We start from the raw sequence: 21,978 nt of genomic DNA, 5'->3' as shown, positions 1-21,978 counted from the left end.
TGAAACACAAACATACAAAAATATTTTTAAAACAGAATCAATAAACTGGAAGCCTGTGTACCAACATTGCAACTTGTCAAATATCTGTGGTACACAGTGCACCACTTACAGTGGCGCTGTATATAATGGCCCTGAATTTGCGGTCGGTATGACGGTGTACTCTCAGAATACACCGTCATACCGCCTTTGAAACTGACCGCAACTTTGGGATTTGGCGCAAGTGCTAATTCCGAAGTTGCGGTCTGTCAATAACAGCTCCGAAACTGGCTGCGTTGTGCCCGCCCACAGAGCCGGCAATCAGTGAAATTGCATAAATCATTGAAACGGATGAAAACTTTGGCTCTTCCGCAGTAATACGTACCGCTGTTAAATTCCCCACTAAAAGTTAGACCCAAAGGCATTAGGTGTGTGAGATATTTGTCCATTTTAATAAAAATTAAATTAAAATTTTTCAGAAGCTTTTGAAAAAAAAATGTTTGTGCATCTCTATTTTGGGTTTGCCTTTTCCCCATGTGAGAACCCCAATCTTTCTTTTGCTCTCTCTAACTTTTTTAAAAAGATATAAGGGCTTACCCACTTCCTTGTTCACTCTCAGAGTTCTGCCTTTTGATTGGCTGCTTAGACAGCATGTTGATGTCACAGCACTTCGCACAAGGGGATCCCCATTAAGTTCCATTGAATTGAATTCAAGGTCAGAAAACCCGAAGTTCTCGACACAGGGATTGAGAGATCCCTTTGCGGAGTGTACTTCGGGGCCAGCAGCTAATGCCTTCGCTTCACTGCTGGCCGCAAATTTCGGGCCAATGTTTAAAAGTTTAACTGTTTCAAAGTGTGAACATTCTCGCTTTACTGTAGTGGTTTCAACTTTTTTCCTCTCTTACTCTTTCCCCCCTTTCTATAAAGATCCACAAAAATTCTATAAAGTTTTTCTCTACCAATTGTCTTTTATCTGGTTCTTTTTCTTTTATACTGTTCCTCTGTCTCTTTGTTGTACTTTCACTGGCGTTTTCTTTAAAAAAAATGTTACCCTTGCCGACAGAAATAGTAAGCATTACGTACAAGTTGAAAGGTATTCCAATAACTACTGTAAATCATTAATTTGGTAATATATTGATCAGAGTTTAGCAAATTCCGTGTGAACAGATTAAGTTTCTAGTTTGAGTTTTGAAAACTGAGATGTCAAGCTCGAAAATGTGTACTATAAAATATAAATATTTAATTTGTAGAAACTACATTGTTTTAAATATTCATATGTAAAACAGAAAAGAAACCAGTTCATAAATAGAGGGTCCAAACCAAACTGTAACTTCTCATTTTTAGCGGTATTGTGGCATCTCTGTGCAAAAAAAAAGAGGTTCATGTCATTTGATCGCATTTACTTTCAGCTAAAAAAACATTGGGATAGAATTTTTCCATGGGATAGAATTTTTCCATGGTGATTCTCCTGATTAGTTCCCATAACTTCAGCAGAAGATTGGTGGAAATCCCGGGTAAACATCTGTTTACGCTGTTGCTCTGGGGTCTTCCACTGAAGTTAGGGTGGTGGATCGAGAGAACCGCCATGGAATTTCCAGGTGATTGTCACGAATGGTGGTACCGTTTAAAATTTTTATAAATAATTGTTTACCATTAGCATCCTTCTGTTTTGTTTTGTTCTTTCCATTTCAGTTGATTTTAAGAAAGTATAATTTTGAGAACTGATGACATTATTGGTAATACTGTCTTGAAAGGATTATTGAGCTGGACACTGTAAAGAAGGAGAACTGACAGCCATAGGTGATGATGAAGCACCATTGGGAATTGATTCTACCTCTAATAATGTTAATTCAGTTCTGTTACACTGTCAACCTCAGTGACTCTTTCATGTTAATATGCCCAAAAGGTCATCAGCACTCACTGTTTTAACAAAGATGGACAGAACTGGGTGAAACAAGACATAAGAACATTGGTGTTAACTGAAACATTGATTTTACTGATAGTGAGAATTTTCTTTAGTCACCGCCACAAACTCTGTTCCCTTCCCCAGTCTCAAGCTGAACCAGACTGTTCACAATCTTGGCATCCTGCTTGATCCTGAGCTGAGTTTCCGACACATATCCTCTCCCTCCAAAAAGATTGCCCACTTCCATTTGACTAACATCACCTGCCTTCACCCCTACCTCCGTTCATCTGCCCTCATTCATACCTTCTTCACCTCCAGACTGAATGACTCCAATGCTCTCCTAGCAGGCTCCCCAATCCTCCACCCTCTGCAAATTTCAGCTTATCCCAAATTCTGCTGCCCTTGTTTTATTCTGCACCAAGTTCCACTCACTCATCAACTGCTCTCCTCACTGACCTACTTAGTTCCCAATCCCCTAACACCTCAAATTTAAAATTCTCATTCATGTGTTTAAAGTCTCCATGGCCTCGCCACTACCTATCTCAGTAATCTTCTCCAGTTCTACACCCCTATCCCATCCCGGAAATCTCCATTCCTCCGACTCTTGCTCATTATCCCTTCCTTTCACCCCACCATTGGTGACCATGCCTTCAGCTGACTAGGTCCCATTCTCTAGAATTCCCCATTGAAACCACTCTGTCTCTCTGCCTCATTAAAGGCCCTCCTTAAAATCCACTTCTTTGAACAAACTTTTGATCAATCCTCCTAATCATGTCTTCTTTGGTGCGGTGTCCGTTTTCCCCAAGCCTCTGTGAAATGCCTGATGCAATTTTTCTAAGTTAAAAGAGCTATATAAATTCAAATTATTGTTGTTGTTTAGCTTATATTTTACAATCTAGTTGTGATATTCATTTCATTTATTGTTTTACTCAATATGTGGTATGTGGAATGATGGTACAGTTGACTCATTTTTGATGCCCAGTATCCTTCCACTTGTGTTCTACATCAATGACTCTGCAGGTTCTTTTTCTGCGCTTCCTCAAAAACCTTGGAATGGTAAGGAGGGGCATATTACCAGGCATATTTCAAAGCTCTCTCAACATTACCAGGCTATGGTTCAGAAACTACCTGCAATTGTCACTGCGAGCTCCTGACCAGAATCTTCAGAATAAGTCAGCGAACTTTAGCCTAAAGACTCACTTTTCACCAGAGTTTTCCAATATCATTGTTGTTAATGCTGGCTTTTCACCACAGGGTGATTCATGGGAGTAAACTGGGCTTCCTATAAAATGGAAAAAGATAAAGACTAGAAGGTGAACTTACACTCTTTAGACATGCCCACTTCAAAGCACTTCTGCAATCGGCAGTACTGGCAGCGATTTCTAGTAACCTTGTTGATGACACAGTTCTTTTCTCTGTGACAAGTATAAACCATGTTTTTCTGGATGCTTCTCCGGAAGAAACCCTGAAAAAGACAACAAAAAAGAATGTAAGAGTTTTCCCCCAGAACACTGCAACCGACACCTTTTTCAATGCAGAACACATTGGCCTAGAAATTCAGTATAGACATGTTTGGGGCGCTACAGCCGGGCGTTCGTTAAATTTTGCGCCACCTTCCCCGATATTCAGTTGCATCGCCCCAAGAGGTTGCTGCTGCGCTAAAGCAGGCGATGCACGGCTATCATAAGGCGCTAAGCCGATGAGCCAGGGCGCTACCACCGAGGGCAGGCCAAGCACAGGTGCGGCGAGTTGCTGATTGAAGGCAGACACGCTGGCGCCGGTCAGCTCTTAAAGGGGGAGGGTGGATTTGTTTGGCTGCCATGCCCTGCACACTGCAGCCCTGAAGCAAGGCCTGACCATTGCTGCTTGAACAGTTCAACGCCCAGGACAATGGAGAAGGCCAGGGAGAGAGCGCAGCGCTTCAGCGAGGGTGACCGTAAAACCCTCCCGCCATAGGACTAACCGCCCTAATGGCTGGTTCAAAGATGGTTACGGTCACGGAATGAGCGTTAATCACGGCCATAAATCCTTCCACCACTTCATACAGTTCCCCAAAGGGAACAGTGTGAAGACACGTATGACGACGACATTGCTAAATAAATAAATGGAATTAAAAAAATTCTTTTAGGGCTTTTAAAAGTCTTTAAATTGCTTTAATTCTCTTTAAAACTACTTCAGATTACTCAAAATAATGTAAACATTTTAAAAAGTTTATAAAAGTTACCAAAATCTTCAAAAAACTTCCAAAAACCTATTTAAACTGCTGCTTTGCATGTAAAAAAGCAAAGCAGCTTGACAGAAACATTGGGGGCGTGTCCAGTGAAACTGAGACCTCAAGGGGCGTGTCTCACTTACACTGCACGCTCCTGGGTCCGCGCTGGCTGCACTCCTGGGCGGCGTGACGTCATACGCTGCCCGGGAATGTGCTTTCTATTTCTCCAAGTTCAGGCGTCCCAGAAGCTGATCGGCAGGAGCGCGGGGTAAGTGCAAATACGGGGCTTGCACGCGCTGCAAGCCCCGCTCTGGAATTTCTGGCCCATTGTAATAGCCAGTGTAGAAATTTCTAAATTTCACTAGAAGTATCTTACAGGTAACAGTTTAAGCTTCAATTAATTGTTGTTGCCAATTTTAAACTTGGATCCTATTTGGAGATGATCTGCTTTCATGCTTATACATGAAGAAAATGGTTAGTTGTGAATAATTTGTGAAAAGCAAGTCAACATCAAGGTTTTTGGATTTTGAATCCTCAAACTATGAAGTCTGCAGAAAGATTTTACCTTCGCTGAACAGTGAAGGTAGGAACCACCACCATTCAAACCTTCAAATGGGATGTGCCCCTTACTGTACGTAAAGACCATCTATAATGGAACTGTGCTTATTAAGAAAGGATTATGATGGAATACAACCAGCATGAGGGGTAAAAACTCAAAAAACACAAATAGCATCATGGCTCAGATGGGCTTGAGATTCAAATTAAGCCTTGATCCTTAACAATTATTATGTAAACTGAACCAGCCATTTCTGACAAGTTAGATATCTATGTCTATAAATTGCTGCTGCCAATATTAGTGGAAGCGCACACGGTACACTTGGATGATATTCCTCTGTCTGCTATTTTAATGGAGACATTAACTTGTTTATTTTAAATGGCTTAACTTGTTCCCTAAAATCATTGACAGAGGACTGTCATACCTTTGCATTAAGGGTTTGTCTGGTGATATTGTCAACAATAATTTCTAGATTCTAGTTTTCTGAATTTGTTAACAAATTGCCCAATTTTTGTCAATAAGACAAAAATTAAATCTCCCTTAGCCATTGTGCTATTACAGGAAAAGTTCTGATATCCGGCACCGACGGGACCGGCGTGATGCCGATCTATCAAAAGTTCCGGAGTGGTGAGCGGATTATCTACCCAGGCTGTTTTTAACTAAGAAAAATTTAAAAATCAAGAAATGTGCAATATACAGTAATTGGGTACTCACTTACAGAATGTTGTGTTAAATGGATGGTGAAAGATGCTTGATTAAGTACAGTACTGCCAGTTGATGGTAATCCATAACTCTTTAATAACTTAACAGTAAAACAAAACTTATAAACGACTTAACAGTAAAACAAAACTTATAAATGACTTAACAGTAAAACAAAACTTATAAACGACTGTGCAGTGCACCAAAACTTAAACGACTGCACAGTACAGTATAAAGTACTGTACGGTGGTTGACTGTACACTTATTCCAAGCCAACTGGTTCATCAGGATCATGCACTTCAACAGATTCTTCAGGCACTTCCAGTGCTCCAACTCTTTTGGAAGCTTTCTTAAACATGTCCCGGATGTCTGCGTGCTTAGTGGGCTCTTGCCTTCTTTGCAGAAAGGTAGACTGCAGAATATGGAGCTGCATAACTTCTTGGGCAGAATAGCAAGAACGGTTTTCAGCAAATTTGATGAATGAAGCAAGATCTGCTGCAGCTTTAGCCCAAGAAATCTTGTTCACTTCAGAAATCTCATCGTCTTCATTTTCCATCACACTTTCCTTTTCTTTCCTTGGATTCAAAACATTCTCCATTATTTCATCATCACTTAACAAATGCACAACAGCAACTTCTCTATCGGCATCAACCCACTGCTCAATATCACTTTCACTGAGGTGATGTAGAGGGTTTGCTGGGCCTACATCTTTCACCATGTCAGCCATTTCCATTACTGCAGTCTTCCGCGGACGAACATTGAACCCACGAAATTCCTCCTCTGAAGAAGAACCTTCAGCAAACATTACAGAAGGTCACAATTTGCACCTGGCTTGTCTCAAAGTGTGACCTTTCACCAATTTCCAGGAACATGCAACATTAAAGATGGCATCTTTAAGATTGTATTCCTTCTGAAATGCCTGAATACCTGTATTGTCATCTTGGCTTATCAGTCTACGTAGGAAGTCTTTCTTGTAATGACACTTGAGATTTTGGATAACGTCCTGGTCCATGGGTTGTATGAGAGAAGTTACATTTGGTGGCAAATAAATGGTGAAAATATTTCCAGAAACCAACTCGGATTCATGCGGATGGGCTCTACAATTATCCAGCAATAAAATGCATTTGCTATCTTCAGGTTTCCTTATTCTACGGAAATGTTCCCTCACAGATGGAGCAAAAGTATGATGGAACCAATTTGAAAAGATTTCCTTATCCATCCAAGCATTTGCTTGAGCTTTGTACTCAACAGGTAAGTGCCTCACATTTTTAAATGCACGGGGATTTTTATACTTCCCAATGAAGAGAAGTTTAACCCGGTGTGATCCAGCAGCGTTCGCACATGTTAGCACGGTTACACGATCTTTATTTTTCTTGTAACCTGAAGCATTAGCCTCACTAGCCCCAGCAAGTGTTGATTCTGGCAAACACCTCCAAAATAAGCCCGTTTCATCGGCATTGTATAGCTGTGCTGGCGACAAATCATGTTGCTGCACAATCCGATTGAAATCATCGCAGTATTCTTCTGCGGCGTCCTGATCAGCTGATTTCTTCTCCCCGCAAACATCAAGTCGTCGTATCCCATGCCGTGCCTTGAAGCACGATAGCCATCCATCAGAGAAAGCACACTTGTCAGTGAGCTCCATCTTTGCATAAAAATCCTTCGCTTTTGATATTAGCATGGGTCCGGAAATCGGAACACCCTCTGAACGCTTCAGAGCAAACCACTCATAAAGCACGGTATCCGGCTCTTCAAGCTTAGGCTTACGAAGCGTGCGCCGTTTCTCTACACTCTTAGATGTCTCCGAGCTTGCATAAAACTTGAGCAGCTTATCCTTCTGCGCTTTGATGTCGTACATTGTTGACGAACCGATTTTGAATTCTTTCATAATGTGCATACGCTTCGCTCCCATTTCTAGTCGTTTGCATATATCAATTTTCTGCTTTAAAGTTAACACCACTCTCTTCCTTTTGGTTGGATCAACTTTTGGGATTTCCATAATGCAGTCCAATGAGTTGCAGCAGCGTTGGAGACACACAGTACTGTACTGGAACCCCAAAAACTGGCGGATCAGAAGAGGCTACCGGCAGCGTGGGAGGGTGAGACTCCTGATGCAGGGTTTCTGAGGTGTTCCGAGTTCCGCTGGCGCCAAGAGGCAGAGTAGTGGCAGTTTGTAGAACTACCCCCACTGACAAACTCGGCAACCGTTGGAGACTCGGACTCGGAACCGGCAACATTGCCGGTTACTCAGGCGCTGTTTTCGGGGGGTGAATTCTGCCGGTAGAGCGAGTTTTCCGGACATACAACCTCCGGTTAAACCAAAGTTTCCTGTATTTGAACACTGAAATGTAGACAACTTAGTCAGTACAAAGTTTGTCACTGTGCAATGCTTTCACATAAATAGCTCCTGAGTTCAGCTCTTATTATTAAGCAAGTACACAGTCCAGCGACTGAAGCAACACTGCATTAAAAAAAATTAAACAGTACAGAAAATGCAACAATCAACACCTACAATTTAAAATCCAAAAAATAGCTAAAGAAGTGCTCAGCAACGAAAAAATCTACAAAGATTTAAAATCCTAGGCCGCGATTTTGCCAGCGCTCAGAGAGCAGGTTTGGAGGCGGGTCCGCTGTCAAAATCGAAATGATTGACAGCAGGTTGGGAACCCACTCCGAACCCGCCTCCATGTAAGTTTCCAAAGTGTCGGGTCTGCGAATTCACAACAGACCCGACACCAAGCAGCGGGAGAGGCATTAAAGATAGTTAAATGCTTGTTAAGCACTTGTTAACTGCTATTTTGCCAGGCTATTTCTATTTTCCCACATTTTTAACGAGGTTCACGTCGTTCAGAGATCACGTCAGGTAAGTAGGTCAGGTTCTCGATGTCTCCCCATTGCTGTGAATAGGTGACAGCTGCAAATGTGCTATGAAAGCTACCATTTCACAGCTGGTCACTTTCCAATGTCAGAAGCTTGAGCCTTCAGGACTTGGAAGACACTTTTGAGCTGTAGGCTGTTTGGAAGTGTTTGGAGTAAACTCTCTCTCCACTGTCACCTCCTTGGAGCAAGCTCTCTCACCACTAACAGATCGCTTCTGTCATCTCAACTTCAGCTACCATCTATTCCAGCAACATTGGTGCCCTTGAAGAAATCTCACCTTGGTCCTCTGAATCCCTCCACCATCAGCCCCACAACACCAACAACACCAGCCTTTTCAGCAATCACTGCACTTCTTTAGCTATTTTTTGGATTTTAAATTGTAGGTGTTGATTGTTGCATTTTCTGTACAGTTTAATTTTTTTAATGCAGTGTTGCTTCAGTCGCTGGACTATGTACTTGCTTAATAATAAGAGCTGAACTCAGGAGCTATTTATGTGGAGACATTGCACAGTGACAAACTTTGTACTGACTAAGCTGTCTACATTTCAGTGTTCAAATAATTAGCACAATGGCTAAGGGAGATTTAATTTTAATTGACAAAAATTGGGTAATTTGTTAACAAATTCAGATGCTGCACAAGACACAGGGCATCAGCACCCGACCACACTGCTGCCTGGGAGGCCAGTGATGGCATCACCATGGCCAGATTTACTTCACTTGATGCTGTACTCCCTGGCTGCCACATGATGCGCCAGGTTGGCACCACCCCACACCAACACCATAAAGCATCCCTACAATGACCAAGCCATTCCTTTCACACTCATTCCCATTTCAGAGGATACCGTTATGTCTCACCATTCACTGCAACTCACTAAGACACTTCCAAAGGTGAGCACAGATCTGTACAATAAGGCAAAGTGTTGAAAATAAAGATTTCAATGTTTGACAACATATTAACAGAAAATTTATATGAACATTGCATAAGACACCCAAGTGCCTACCCTTGTGTGTTGTTAGTTGGTATGATTGCACTAGGATGAGGGCGAGTGTGAGGGGTGGCCAGTGAGATGGGGAAGTGATAATGTAGATAGAGAGGGATGGATGGAGGTGCAAGGTAAGTTGGTGTGAGTAAGGATGTGCAGGAGTAGGGTAGGGAAGGCAGAGTGATGGGGATGTGATGAGTGGCACAGCAAGATGTGGTTGAGTGTGGCTTTGCAGTAATGTTTTGTGATCTACTGAGATCTTTGAAAGGTTTGCGCCATTGCAGCCTGGTCCTGCTGACGACATCTCTGCTTGTGCCCTCCTGTGCAATGTGCAACCAGGCTGCGTTGGTGTCCTGGGGAAGTCTCTTTCGCCCATGGGAAGGGAAGAGAACCCCCTACATGCTGGGACTCCCTCCATAAGCATATAGAGGGAGTCATGCGAGAGCCTGGGTGTAGACGGCACCTTTGTGCAGTGCTTGTCAGTGTTTGGAGCACCTCAATGCTGCAGAACACTGACAGCACAACTGTCAAAATTATTTTGGACATGGTCTCTTTAAGGAAACTGGCTAATGATGCACATTTAAATGACCTCATCTGACCCGCTTCATATTAATTGGCTGGGAACCCCGCAGGGCGGGCTTAAGAAGCCCTATTAACGGAAAATCCTTTTGACAGAGTGGCTGCAGCTGGGAGCAGGACTGGAACCCGCCAACTACCTCTCCTGCCGCGATTCTGCGTCCGCTGGGAAAATCCAGCCCCTAGGATCAGTACAATCTACCAGAGGAGGGCATGGGACAACTCATTAACCTATTCATTCAACAAATGCATGGGGGGTGGTGGTGGGGGGAGGATGAAAATTAAAAGGGGAAAAAAATAACAGAAAACATGGAGGTGAATTACACCATGAAGAGATTCTCAGTTCATAAGGAGTAAAAACAACAAATCCCTGAAAACTTTAATGCATCAGTGTACTATGGTTAAGTTATGAAAATTAAATTGATAGGCAAGTAGAAACTGTACCACTCTAAACAGTAATCATTGCAGGCATATTTAGAAACATCCACTCAAACCACATCAGTCATGATTTCTAATTTATTCAGGTTGAAAATATAGGAATGTATGTTTAAAACCTTCCACTAAAGCCATGCACATAGGGCAGAGAAACTGTAAATAGAACGGGTATTTAGACTGAGAAAGGCACAGGCTTCGCAGTAGAGAAAGGTTACTTTCCCCTTTAATTTGAAATTAGAATGATATCAATTGCACAATGTATACAGCATGCTTATTTTGATACAATGCAATGACTTTTACTGAGCGGCAGCACATGAATTGATTGCAGTAATAAGCAGGCTGCACCAGTTGAGCAGACTGGCGGCGCTTATAATTAAACAGAATGGATGAGTGAGATCAGAAGACTAAAATTACAGGTTTATTCCCAGCCCCATTTTCAGATATGAATGTGAAAATTACACAGTTCTGTTTAAATACAGGAGCTCTTTATCCTGCGTACAGCGCGTTCTGCCCAGTTATTTCGTAATTTTAAGGTAGCAGCTGACAATCTGTTGAGAGAAAAGAATATTTTACTTAAAAGATCAAGTGATGAGATTCCTTGATGACTCAGTGGGTGATTACACCACATGCAGTGGGAAGAACTGTTCTGGTCACTGTGTAGCAATACAGAAATTGTATTTAAAAAAACAGGTTTATAAACAGAGGTGGAAATAAGAATGCTTATTTCTATCTCTGTAATGCCCAACTCTGCCGCTGAAATCCTTCTCTATGCTTTTATCACCTCTAGATTCAATTTTTCCAGTGTCCCCCTTGGTGAACTCCCATTGTCCACCATCCATAAAGTCCAGTCTTCCCAAAATTCAGTTGCCTCTACCTGTCCCACACTTAGTTCATTCACTCAGTAAGAATAAAACTGGACGGGCCACCTGGCATCGAGCTAGGCACCGGATTCTGACACGGCAAAGGCACACCCAGCCCAGTCGACCTTACAAATTCTTCCTGACTAACATGTGGGGACTTGTGCCAAAATTGGGAGAGCTGTCCCACAGACTAGTCAAGCAACAGTCATACTCACAGCATCACACATTTCAGCCAACATCCCAGGCACTTTCATCACATCCCTGGGTATGTCCTTTTCCACCGGCAGGACAGACCCACCAGAGGTAGCAGTACAGTGAGATACAGTCAGGAAGGAGTGGCCCTGGCAGTCCTCCAAATTGACTCCGGACCCATGGCATCAGGTCAAACATGGGCAAGGAAACCTCCTGCTGATTAACAACTACCGCCCTCCCTCAGCTGATGAATCGGTACTCCGCCATGTTGAACACCAGAGTAGCAAGGGCACAGAATGTACTCTGGGTGGGGACTTCGATGTCCATCACCAAGAGTGGCTCGGTAGCACCACTGTTGACCGAGCTAGCCGAGTCCTGAAGGACATAGCTGCCAGACTGGGCCGGTGGCAAGTGGTGAGAGAACCAACATGAGGGAAAAACCTACTTGACCTCGTCCTCACCAATCTACCTGTCGCAGATGCATCTGTCCATGACAGTATTGGTAGCAGTGACCATCGCACAGTCCTTGTGGAAACAAAGTCCAATCTTCACACTGAGGATACCCTCTGTCGTGCTGTGTGGCACTACCACCATGCTAAATGGGATAGATTTGGAACAGATCTAACAGCTCAAAACCAGGCGCTATGGGCCATCAGCAACAGCAGAATTGTATACCATTACAATCTGTAACCTCATGGCCCGGCATATCACTCACTCTATCATTACCATCAAGCCAGGGGACCAAACCTGCTTCAATGAGGAGTATAGAAGAGCATGTCAGGAGGAGCACAAGGCATACCTAAAAATGAGGTGCCAACCTGGTGAAGCTACAGCACAGGATGACATGCATGTCAAACAGTGGAAGCAGCAAGCTATAGACAGAGCTAAGCAATCCCACAAACAACGGATCAGATCAAAGCTCTGCAGTCCTACCACATCCAGTCGTGAATGGTGGTGGACAATTAAACAACTAACGGAAGGAGGAGGGTCCATGAATATCCCCATCCTCAATTATGGCAGAGCCTTCACACGAGTGCAAAAGACAAAGCTGAAGCGTTTGCAACCATCTTCAGCCAGAAGTGCCGAGTTGATGATCCATCTCAGCCTCCTCCTGAGGTCCCCACCATCATAGAAGCCAGCCTTCAGCTAATTCGATTCACTCCACATGATATCAAGAAACGGCTGAGCGTATTGGATACAACAAAGACTGTGGGCCCCGACAATATTCTGGCTGTAGCGCTGAAGACTTGTGCTCCAGAACCAGTCTCGCCTCTAGTCAAGCTGTTCCAGGACAGCTACGACACTGGCATCTATCCGACAATGGGAAAATTGCCACATAGAAACATAGAAGATAGGAGCAGGAGTAGGCCATTCGGCCCCTCGAGCCTGCTCCGCCATTCAATGCGATCACGGCTGATCATCCAAATTCAGTACCCTGTCCCTGCCTTCTCCCCATACCCCATGATCCCTTTAGCCTTAAGAAATATATCCAACTCCTTCTTGAATATATTTAATGAACTGGCCTCTACCGCCTTCTGTGGTAGAGAATTCCACAGGTTCACCACTCTCTGGGTGAAGAAATTCCTCCTCATTTCTGTCCTAAATGGCCTACCCTTTATCCTTAGACTGTGTCCCCTGGTTCTGGACTCCCCGACCATCGGGAACATCCTTCCTGCATCTAGTCTGTCCAGTCCTGTCAGAATTTTATGTTTCAATGAGATCACCTCTCATTCTTCTAAACTCCAGCGAATACAAGCCCAATCGACCCAATCTCTCCTCATACGTCATTCCTGCCATCCCAGGTATCAGCCTGGTGAATCTTCGCTGAACTCCTTCCATGGCAAGAACATCCTTCCTCAGATAAGGCGACCAAAACTGCACACAATACTCAAGATGTGGTCTCACCAAGGCCCTGTACAACTGCAGCAAGACATCCTTGTTCCTGTACTCAAACCCTCTCGCTACGAAGGCCAACATACCATTTGCCTTCTTAACCGCCTGCTGCACCTGCATGCTTACCTTCAGCAACTGGTGCACAAGGACACCCAGGTCTCGTTGCACTTCCCCTTCTCCCAATCTATTGCCATTTAAATAATAATCTGCCTTCCTGTTTTTGCCATCAAAGTGGATAACCTCACATTTATCCACGTTATATTGCATCTGCCATGTTTCTGCCCAATCACCCAACCTGTCCAAATCATACTGGAGTTTCTCGGCATCCTCCTCACAGCACACACGCCCACCCAGCTTTGTGTCGTCTGCAAACTTGGAGATATTACATCTAGTTCCCTTGTCTAGATCATTTATATTGTGAATAGCTGGGGTCCAAAGACCGATCCCTGCGGTACCCCACTAGTCACTGCCTGCCACTCGGAAAAAGACCCATTTATTCCAACTCTTTGCTTCCTGTCTCCCAACCAGTTCTCTATCCAAGTCAATACCTTGCCCCCAATCCCATGTGCCTTAACTTTACACGCTAATCTCTTATGCGGGACCTTATCGAAGGCCTTCTGAAAGTCCAGATACATCACATCCACTGGTTCTCCCTTATCTATTTTACCAGTTACATCCTCAAAAAATTCCAGTAGTCAAGCACGATTTACCTTTTGTGAATCCTTGTTGACTTTGTCCGATCCTGTCACTGTTTTCTAAGTGCTCTGCTATTACATCTTTTATAATGGACTCTAGCATTTCCCCCACTACTGATGTCAGGCTTACCGGTCTGTAATTCCCCATTTTCTCTCTACCGCCTTTTTTGAATAGTGGGGTAACATTAGCTACCCTCCAATCCATGGGTACTGTTCCAGATTCCATCGAATGTTGGAAGATGATCAGCAATGCATCTACTATTTCTAGGGCCACTTCCTTAAGTACCCTAGGATGTAGATTATCAGGCCCTAGGGATTTATCGGCCTTCAATCCCATCAATTTCCCTAACACCATTTCCCTACAAATACTGATTTCTTTCAGTTCCTCCCTTTCCCCTATGTTCCCCGGTATCTCTGGGAGGTTATTTGTGTCCTCCTTTGTGAAGACAGAACCAAAATATGTATTTAGTTGGTCTGCCATTTCTTTGTTCCCCATTATAAATTCCCCTGATTCTGACTGCAAGAGACCTACGCTTGACTTCACCAATCTTTTTCTCTTCACATATCTATAAAAGCTTTTACAGTCAGTTTTTATGTTCCCTGAAAGCTTACTCTCATATTCTATTTTCCCCTTCTTAATTAATCCCTTTGTCCTCCTTTGTTGAATCCTAAACTGCTCCCAATCCTCAGGATTATTGCTTTTTCTGGCCAATTTATATGTCCTCTCCTTGGATCTTATGCTGTCCCTAATTTCCCTTGTTAGCCACGGTTGAGTCACCTTTTTTGTTTTATTTTTATGCCAAACAGGGATGAACAAATTCTGTAGTTCATCCGTATGGTCTTTGAATGTTTGCCATTACCTATCCACCGACAACCCTTTGAGTGACATTCCCCAATCAATCCTACCTAACGCACGCCTCAGACCATCGTAGTTTCCTTTATTTAAATTTAGGACCCTAGTCTCTGAGTCTACTACATCATTCTCTATCTTAATGAAGAATTCGATCATATTATGATCGCTCCGACCCAAGGGGTCTCGTACAACAAGATTGCTAATTAATCCTTTCTCGTTACATAATACCCAGTCTAAGATGGCCTGATCTCTGGTTGGTTCCTCGACATATTGGTCCAGGAAACCATCCTGTAAACACTCCAGGAATTCCTCCTCCACAGTATTGTTACTAATTTGGTTAGCCCAACCTATATGTAGATTAAAGTCACCCATGATGACTGCTGTGCCCTTATTGCACGCTTCTTTAATTTCCCTTTTAATGCCATCCCCAACCTCCGCCTTACTGTTTGGAGGTCTATATACCCCTCCCACTAACGTTTTCTGCCCACGGTATGTCCTGTCCACAAAAAACAGGACAAATCCAATCCGGCCAATTACTGCCCCATCAGTCTACTCTCAATCATCAGCAAAGTGATGGAAGGTGTCTTCAACAGTGCTATCAAGTAGCACTTACTCACCAATAACCTGCTCACAAATGTTCAATATGGATTCCGCCAGGACCACTTGGCTCTAGACCTCATTGCAGCCTTGATCCAAACATGGACAAAGGAGCTGAATTACAGAGGTGAGGTGAGAGTGACTGCCCTTGACATCAAGGCAGCATTTGACCGAGTGCAGCATCAAGGCGCCCCAGTAAAATTGAAGTCAATGGGATTCGGGGGGAAAACTCTCCACTGGCTGGAGTCATACCTAGCACAAAGGAAGATGGTTGTGGTTGTTGGAGGCCAAACATCTCAGCCCCAGGACATTGCTGCAGGAATTCCTTAGGGTGGTGTCCTAGGCCCAACCTTCAGCTGCTTCATCAATGACCTTCTCTCCATCATTGACCTCCCCTCCATCATAAGGTCAGAAGTGGGGATGCTCGCTGATGATTGTATAGTGTTCAGTTCCATTTGCAACTCCTCAGATAATGAAACAGACCCGCATGCAGCAAGACCTAGACAACATTCAGGCTTGGGCTGATAAGTGGCAAATAACATTGGCGCCACACAAGTGCCAGGCAATGTCTATTTCCAACAAGAGAGAGTCTAGCTAGCTCCCCTTGACATTTAACGGGTTACCCTCACCGAATCACCCACCGTCAACATCCTGGGGTGGGGGGATCACCATTGACCAGAAATTTAACTGGACCAACCACATAAATACTGTGGTTACAAGAGCAGGTCAGAGGCTGGGTATTCTGCTGCGAGTGACTCATCTCCTGACTCCCCAAAGCCGTTCCACCATCTACAAGGCACAAATCAGGAGTGTGATGGAATACTCTCCACTTGCCTGGATGAGTGCAGCTCTAACAACATTCAAGAAGCTCGACACCATCCAGGACAAAGCAGCCCGCTTGATTGGCACCCAATCCACCACCTTAAACATTCACTCCCTCCACCACTGGTGCACCGTGTCTGCCGTGTGTACCATCTACAAGATGCAGTGCAGCAATTCACCAAGGCTTCTTCAACAGCCCCTCCCAAACCCGCGACCTCAAGGACAAGGGCAGCAGGTGCATGGGAACACCACCACCTGTAAGTTCCACTCCAAGTCACACACTATCCTGACTTGGAAATATATCGCTATTTCTTCATCATCGCTGAGTCAAAATCCTGGAACTCCCTCCTTAACAGCACTACAGGAGTACCTTCCCCTCACAGACTGCAATGGTTCAAGAAGGCAGCTCACCACCAGCTTCTCAAGGGCAATTATGGATGGGCAATAAATGCTGACCTTGCCAGTGACGCCCACATCCCAAGAATGAATTAAAAAAAATTCCTCTGTCCTCATTGACCAACATTTCCTGTTACCCAACACAACAAATTCAAAATCCTTCTCTGCATTTTCCAATTCCTCTATGTCCTCATCCCATCCAGTCTTTCCAACTTCTTCCAGTATTATATACCATCCCGTACCCTATGGTCTTCTGACTCTGGTCTTTCATGTATCCCCTCATCCTTTGTCCCACCACTGGTGGCGAAGTCTTCAGCCACCTTGGTCAATTCCCTGGATCTCCCTCCCTAAACTTTTCTGCCTCTCCATCTTTAAAAACCTTGAAACCCATTTCTTTGAACAAGCTTTCAATCACTCTTCCTAATCCCTCCTTCCTTGGCTTGGAGCCTGTTCTCTCACTCTCTGTGAAGCTCCTTGGGACATATTCGATATTAAAGATATATAAATGCACGTTTTTGCTGTGGTTGATGTTGTCCCTAAACATAGTAATGACAACATTTTCAGCCCCAGTATATATTTGTAAATTATAATCCCCAATCTAATGTTACTCTTCAGGGTTAGTGACAATGGTAATAGTTAAATCCTGATCAAGACATAATGTGCCAAGAGATATTGGCCTAGAAATTCAGTTGCGTTCGCCAGCCGTTAGCGCCTTAGGAGGGGTAGATCTCGAGCGCTAGGCACTTAGCGCCCGGGCGCAGGACGATCTGCGCCTACGCCCAACTTCAGTAGACATTTAGCGCCGGCGCAAAGTGTTTGCGCGCGCTCAGCTGCGCGCGCAACTTATGACGTCATTTCGTCATGCAACGCCCTTTGTGCGCCCCAAACCGGAACTTCAGTCGCGCCCGCCCAATGTGGGCGTGGCGGTGTTAAGAACTGTGAAGTGGAACGCAGCAGAGGCCCTGCGGGCCTCGGGGAGCGCTAATTAAAGGGCACTTACACTGAACTATAAAGGCCAGCCATTTTGCTGCAATGACTTTTCTGCAACGGATTTCTGGACAGAGACCAAGGAAGAGACCTTACTGATTTGGCCCAACATAGGAGAGGTATTTTTGGCTTCTGGCCAGGGCTTGGAAATTTGCCTCATTGTGATTTCATTGTTTGCAAGTATATTATGGGGGCTGCATGGGGTTCCAACCCTCAGTTCCAGCATTATGTGCGAAGGGCTCGCAGACGCTGTGTGAGAGGGGCAGCCATGCCTAGACGCAGAGGGGGCATCAGGCGTCGGCAACGTAGGCCTTACCCACTCAGGGAATACCGCCAGCAGGTGTCCTATCTCACCATGACTGCCGCGCAGTGTGTTAAGAGGCTGCGCTTCAGAAGGGAGGTGGTTGCAGAGATCTGCCAGCTGCTTCACAGAGATCTGCGTCCACAGCTGATGTGCAGGACGTCTCTGTCGGTGGAAGTGAAGGTCACGGTGGCTCTGAACTTTTATGCAAGCGGCTCCTTCCAAGCCGCTGCTGGGGACATAGCTAACATCTCCCAGTTCGCCGTGCATCGCTGCATCCGGCAGGTCACCGATGCCCTTTTCACAAGGAGACACTAATTCATCTCCTTCCCCATGACCCTAGAGAGGCAGGAGCAGCGTGCAGTCGGATTTGCGAGGATCGCCGACTTCCCCATGGTGCAGGGCGCCATTGACTGCACGCATGTGGCTTTGCGGGCACCTATCGACAATGCCGAGGATTACCGCAACCGGAAGGGCTACCATTCCCTCAATGTACAGCTGGTGTGTGACCACAGGCAGCGCATCCTAGCTGTCAATGCCCGCTTTCCAGGCAGCAGCCACGATGCATTTATCCTGCACCAGACTACTGTGGCTGACATGTTCCAGGCACAGTCTCCCCCAAGAGGTTGGCTTATCGGGGACAAAGGCTATCCTTTGTGTACATGGCTCATGACCCCGCTCCGCGCGCCCAGGACCCCTGCTGAGGAGGCATACAACGAAAGCCATCAAGCCACAAGGAACATCATAGAGCAAACGATTGGCGTCCTCAAGCAACGGTTCCGCTGCCTGGATCGCTCCGGCGGATCTCTGCAGTATTCGCCGGATAGAGTCTCCCAGTTCGTCGTCGTTTGCTGCATGCTGCACAACCTGGCTATCCGCAGGACTCAGGCACTGCCACCTCACGTAGGACCACCACCTCAGGAGGACGAGCAGGAGGACCATGAGGAGGAGGAGGAGGAGGAGGAGGAGGAGTGCCAGCCCAGGAGGGAGCCACAAGGTCCAAGGGCCGTCCGTCGGCGGCTTATTGAACGACACTTCTAGGCCCCCTGTCAGGGAATGGCTTGTGGCAATGAACGCACCTGAATGCAGCCGCTCCGCAAGCCCTCAGCCGGTTAACGCAACAACCACTTGAAACATCACACATGGACAAGCTGAATAAAGAAAAAGCTTTATTGAACAAACTCAGGGCCCTTCCCACATGAAACCCAAAAACAGACAACACCCCCAAAAAACAGTCAAAAACATATCTCACTCCCACAACCTGGGGAGGAATAACAAAACTTGTCCATCCAAATGGCCTTCATCCTCGGCCTTACCAAAAGAACCCCCCCCATAGACAACACAACCACCCCCATATAAAAAAACATTTGCCAACACACTCTACTTTGTGTGCCGAGAGGGCGAGTCCTTGTCCAGGCTTTTCCGGCCCCTGGCCGACCTGCTGCTCCGCCTCAACCTGGCCCTGTGGGTGCTGCAAGGCTGGGGGAAGGCTCCTGAGGGGCACATTGCGTGACGGCAGATGCCCTTGGGGGTCGGCCTAGACGAGCTCTGGCCCTCGAGGGGCCGGCTGCTGACTGCTGCAGCTGTGGCTGGGCAGCATCAGTCCCTCCAGCAGCTCGTGGCAGCTTCGCTGGGGGAGTGGCAGTGGCGGCTGCAGCAATGGGGGCAAGCTGGCTGATGCCAGGCGCTCGCTGCTCGCCTGAGACACTGGCACTCGGCCGGGCTGGCACTGCAGCAAGCGCTGCAATCTGGTGAAGGCCAGACCGCTGTGCTGCTGCAGCGCGGCGGGTGCCCTGGCGATGCCTGCCTGACACAGCGAGTGTGGCAGCAGTGAGTGCCCGTACTGCCCTGGTCTGTGCCCGCATCAGACCAGCCAGTGACTGCACGGCACCATTGATCAACTGTCCACTCGCTGCCTGTGCTGCCCTGAATTCGTCCCGACTCTCGTCCTGTGCTGCCCTGAATTCGGCCCGACTCGCGTCCTGTGATGCCCTGAATTCGGCCCGACTCTCGTCCTGTGCTGCCCTGAATTCGGCCCGACTCTCGTCCTGTGCTGCCCTGAATTCGGGCCGACTCGCGTCCTGTGCTGCCCTCAATTCGGCCCGACTCGCGTCCTGTGATGCCCCGAATTCGGCCCGACTCGCGTCCTGTGATGCCCCGAATTGTTCGAGACCCCTGGCCTGTGCTGCCGCGAGTTGTTCGAAACCCCTGGCCTGTGAGGCCCCGAAATCGGACACACTATGAGCCAGGGACTCAATGGCCTCAGGCAACCGTGCCACAACCCCCATGAACTCGGTGTGCCGACGATCCGAGTCCGCGGACATTTGATCAAGGAGGCGCACCTCCTGGGCGAGGACCGTCTCCGGACTGGAGGCCGGACTCTCCCTCTGGGGAGAAGGCCGCCGAGCTGCCCGACCCTTCCCGCGTGGCTGCACGCCACTGGGCCCAGCAACTACACTCCCCTGCAACACTTCCCCCCTCTGGGGAGAAGGCAGCCGAGCTGCCCGACCCTTCCCGCGTGGCTGGACGCCACTGGGCACAGGAGCTACACTCCCCTGCAACACTTCCCCCCTCTGGGGAGAAGGCAGCCGTGCTGCCCGACCCTTCCCGCGTGGCTGGACACCACTGGGCACAGGAGCTACACCCCCCTGCAACACTTCCCCCTGGCTCTCCTCCAGGGAAGACGTGTCCCCTCCATTGCCATCCCCTGGCGCGGATGAGGGTTCCCCCGATGGGCCGCCTTCCTCTTGCTCCTCCTCGTCCTCCTCTTCCGAGGGACTGACACTCGCAGCTTCAGGGACCTCCTCCTCACCAGCTGAAAGCAGGAAGGCACAAGAGTAGCTTTAGAGTGAGGACAGGGCGTCAGCGAGGGAGGCATGAGTGGTGGCATTCTGCGCATTGGTCGGACAGTGGCAAAGGATGTAGATCTGAAGCGCAAGGGGAACGAGAGAGGTCCAAAAGGTCATGTCCTTACCATTGGGGCCCAGCACAGGGTCGGCATCTCCAATTGCAACGGGGCCAATCACCCGGGCACCCATGAGTCGACCCACGCGCTCCTCAAGGTCACTGAGCTGCTGGAACTGGGGACGGCCTCCCCCGGTGACAGTCCGGCTCTTCAGATTCTGGACCAGCTTGGCCTGCAAGAGAAAGGACGGCCTCTAAGTACAGTGTGGTGCCCTGTTGTTGTGTGCACTGCCTCCCATGGTCGAATAGCTTGGCCAGTGTGTAAAGTGCAGAATGTGCAATTGATGTTCATGCCAGTGCCATAGCTGCTGGATGAGGGCTGGCCATTAGGCCTTTGAGGTCCCTTTGCCCATAATGTGAGGTGCACATGCAAGGATGAGGAGGACACTGGAAAGGGTACTCACCCTGACAATCCGAGTGAGGTCGTTAAACTTTTTCCGGCATTGGACAACAGTCCGGGGGACATCGCAGGTGGCTGTGACCCTCTGGGCGATATCCCTCCAGGCTCTCCTGTACACCCTGTTGGGAGGCTTCGTGCCACTGTCCGGGAACAAGATATGGCTTCTCTTCTCCAAAGCCCTAACCAGCACCTTTAAATCATGGCCAGAGAAGCGCTGCGCTCGCTCACGGGCCCTCTGCATCCTTCCTGGCGCTATTTCTCTCCAGCAGCAGTGTTTAGGCCTAGCTGGAGGGCTGCAGTATCCAGGGCGTGGCAGCAGACCAAGTCGACCCTTCCCCCTTTAAGAGCTGGCCGGCGCCAGGGTGTCTGCTGTCAATCAAAACATGACCGCACCTGCGCTGCGCCCGGCCTCGGCGGTATCAGTCTGCACCGCCGGCTTAGCGCCTAAAGATAGCCGTGTATCGCCAGTTTTAGCGCTCGAGCAAACTCCTTGGCCAAAGCTACTGAATTTCGGCGAACTGCCCTCCACTTTCTGGCGGGCGCAAACTTTAGCGGCCGCCCGACTTTACCGCCCCAAAAGTGGCTATACTGAATTTCTAGGCCATTAAACCTTAATCCAGACTTCTTGGAGAAAAAGTGAATTTAGTGCTTCGATCCAGTTTGTGCTCACCCACAATCCATCCCATTACAGTAAGGTTTCACTGCAAATCTTAAGGCAGTTGTTAATTGACTTACAGTAGTTTCCTTTCCGATTTCTGCATGTTATTTTAGCCGTCAAGAGATGATCTTTATGTA

At 46.9% G+C, this 21,978-nt stretch overlaps 1 protein-coding gene across 4 annotated transcripts in view; it reads right to left on the bottom strand.

Annotated features, from left to right (window-relative positions):
• LOC147117508 (retinoic acid receptor beta-like) overlaps nucleotides 1-21,978 on the bottom strand; it is a 334,754-nt gene that overhangs the window by 216,025 nt on the left and 96,751 nt on the right. For all 4 annotated transcript variants that reach the window (XM_085988527.1, XM_085988532.1, XM_085988528.1 and 1 more), the window contains exon 3: nucleotides 3,206-3,347. In XM_085988527.1, the coding sequence (XP_085844653.1) occupies nucleotides 3,206-3,347 (142 nt within the window). The remainder of the gene's footprint in view (nucleotides 1-3,205; nucleotides 3,348-21,978) is intronic.

This window comes from Somniosus microcephalus, chromosome 5 (assembly GCF_052327205.1).
Source record: "Somniosus microcephalus isolate GS21.2 chromosome 5, FLI_Smic_1.0, whole genome shotgun sequence".
NCBI lineage: Eukaryota > Metazoa > Chordata > Chondrichthyes > Squaliformes > Somniosidae > Somniosus > Somniosus microcephalus.
The sequence above is the reverse complement of the archived record's forward strand: the minus strand, read 5'-3'. Positions and strand labels throughout refer to the sequence as shown.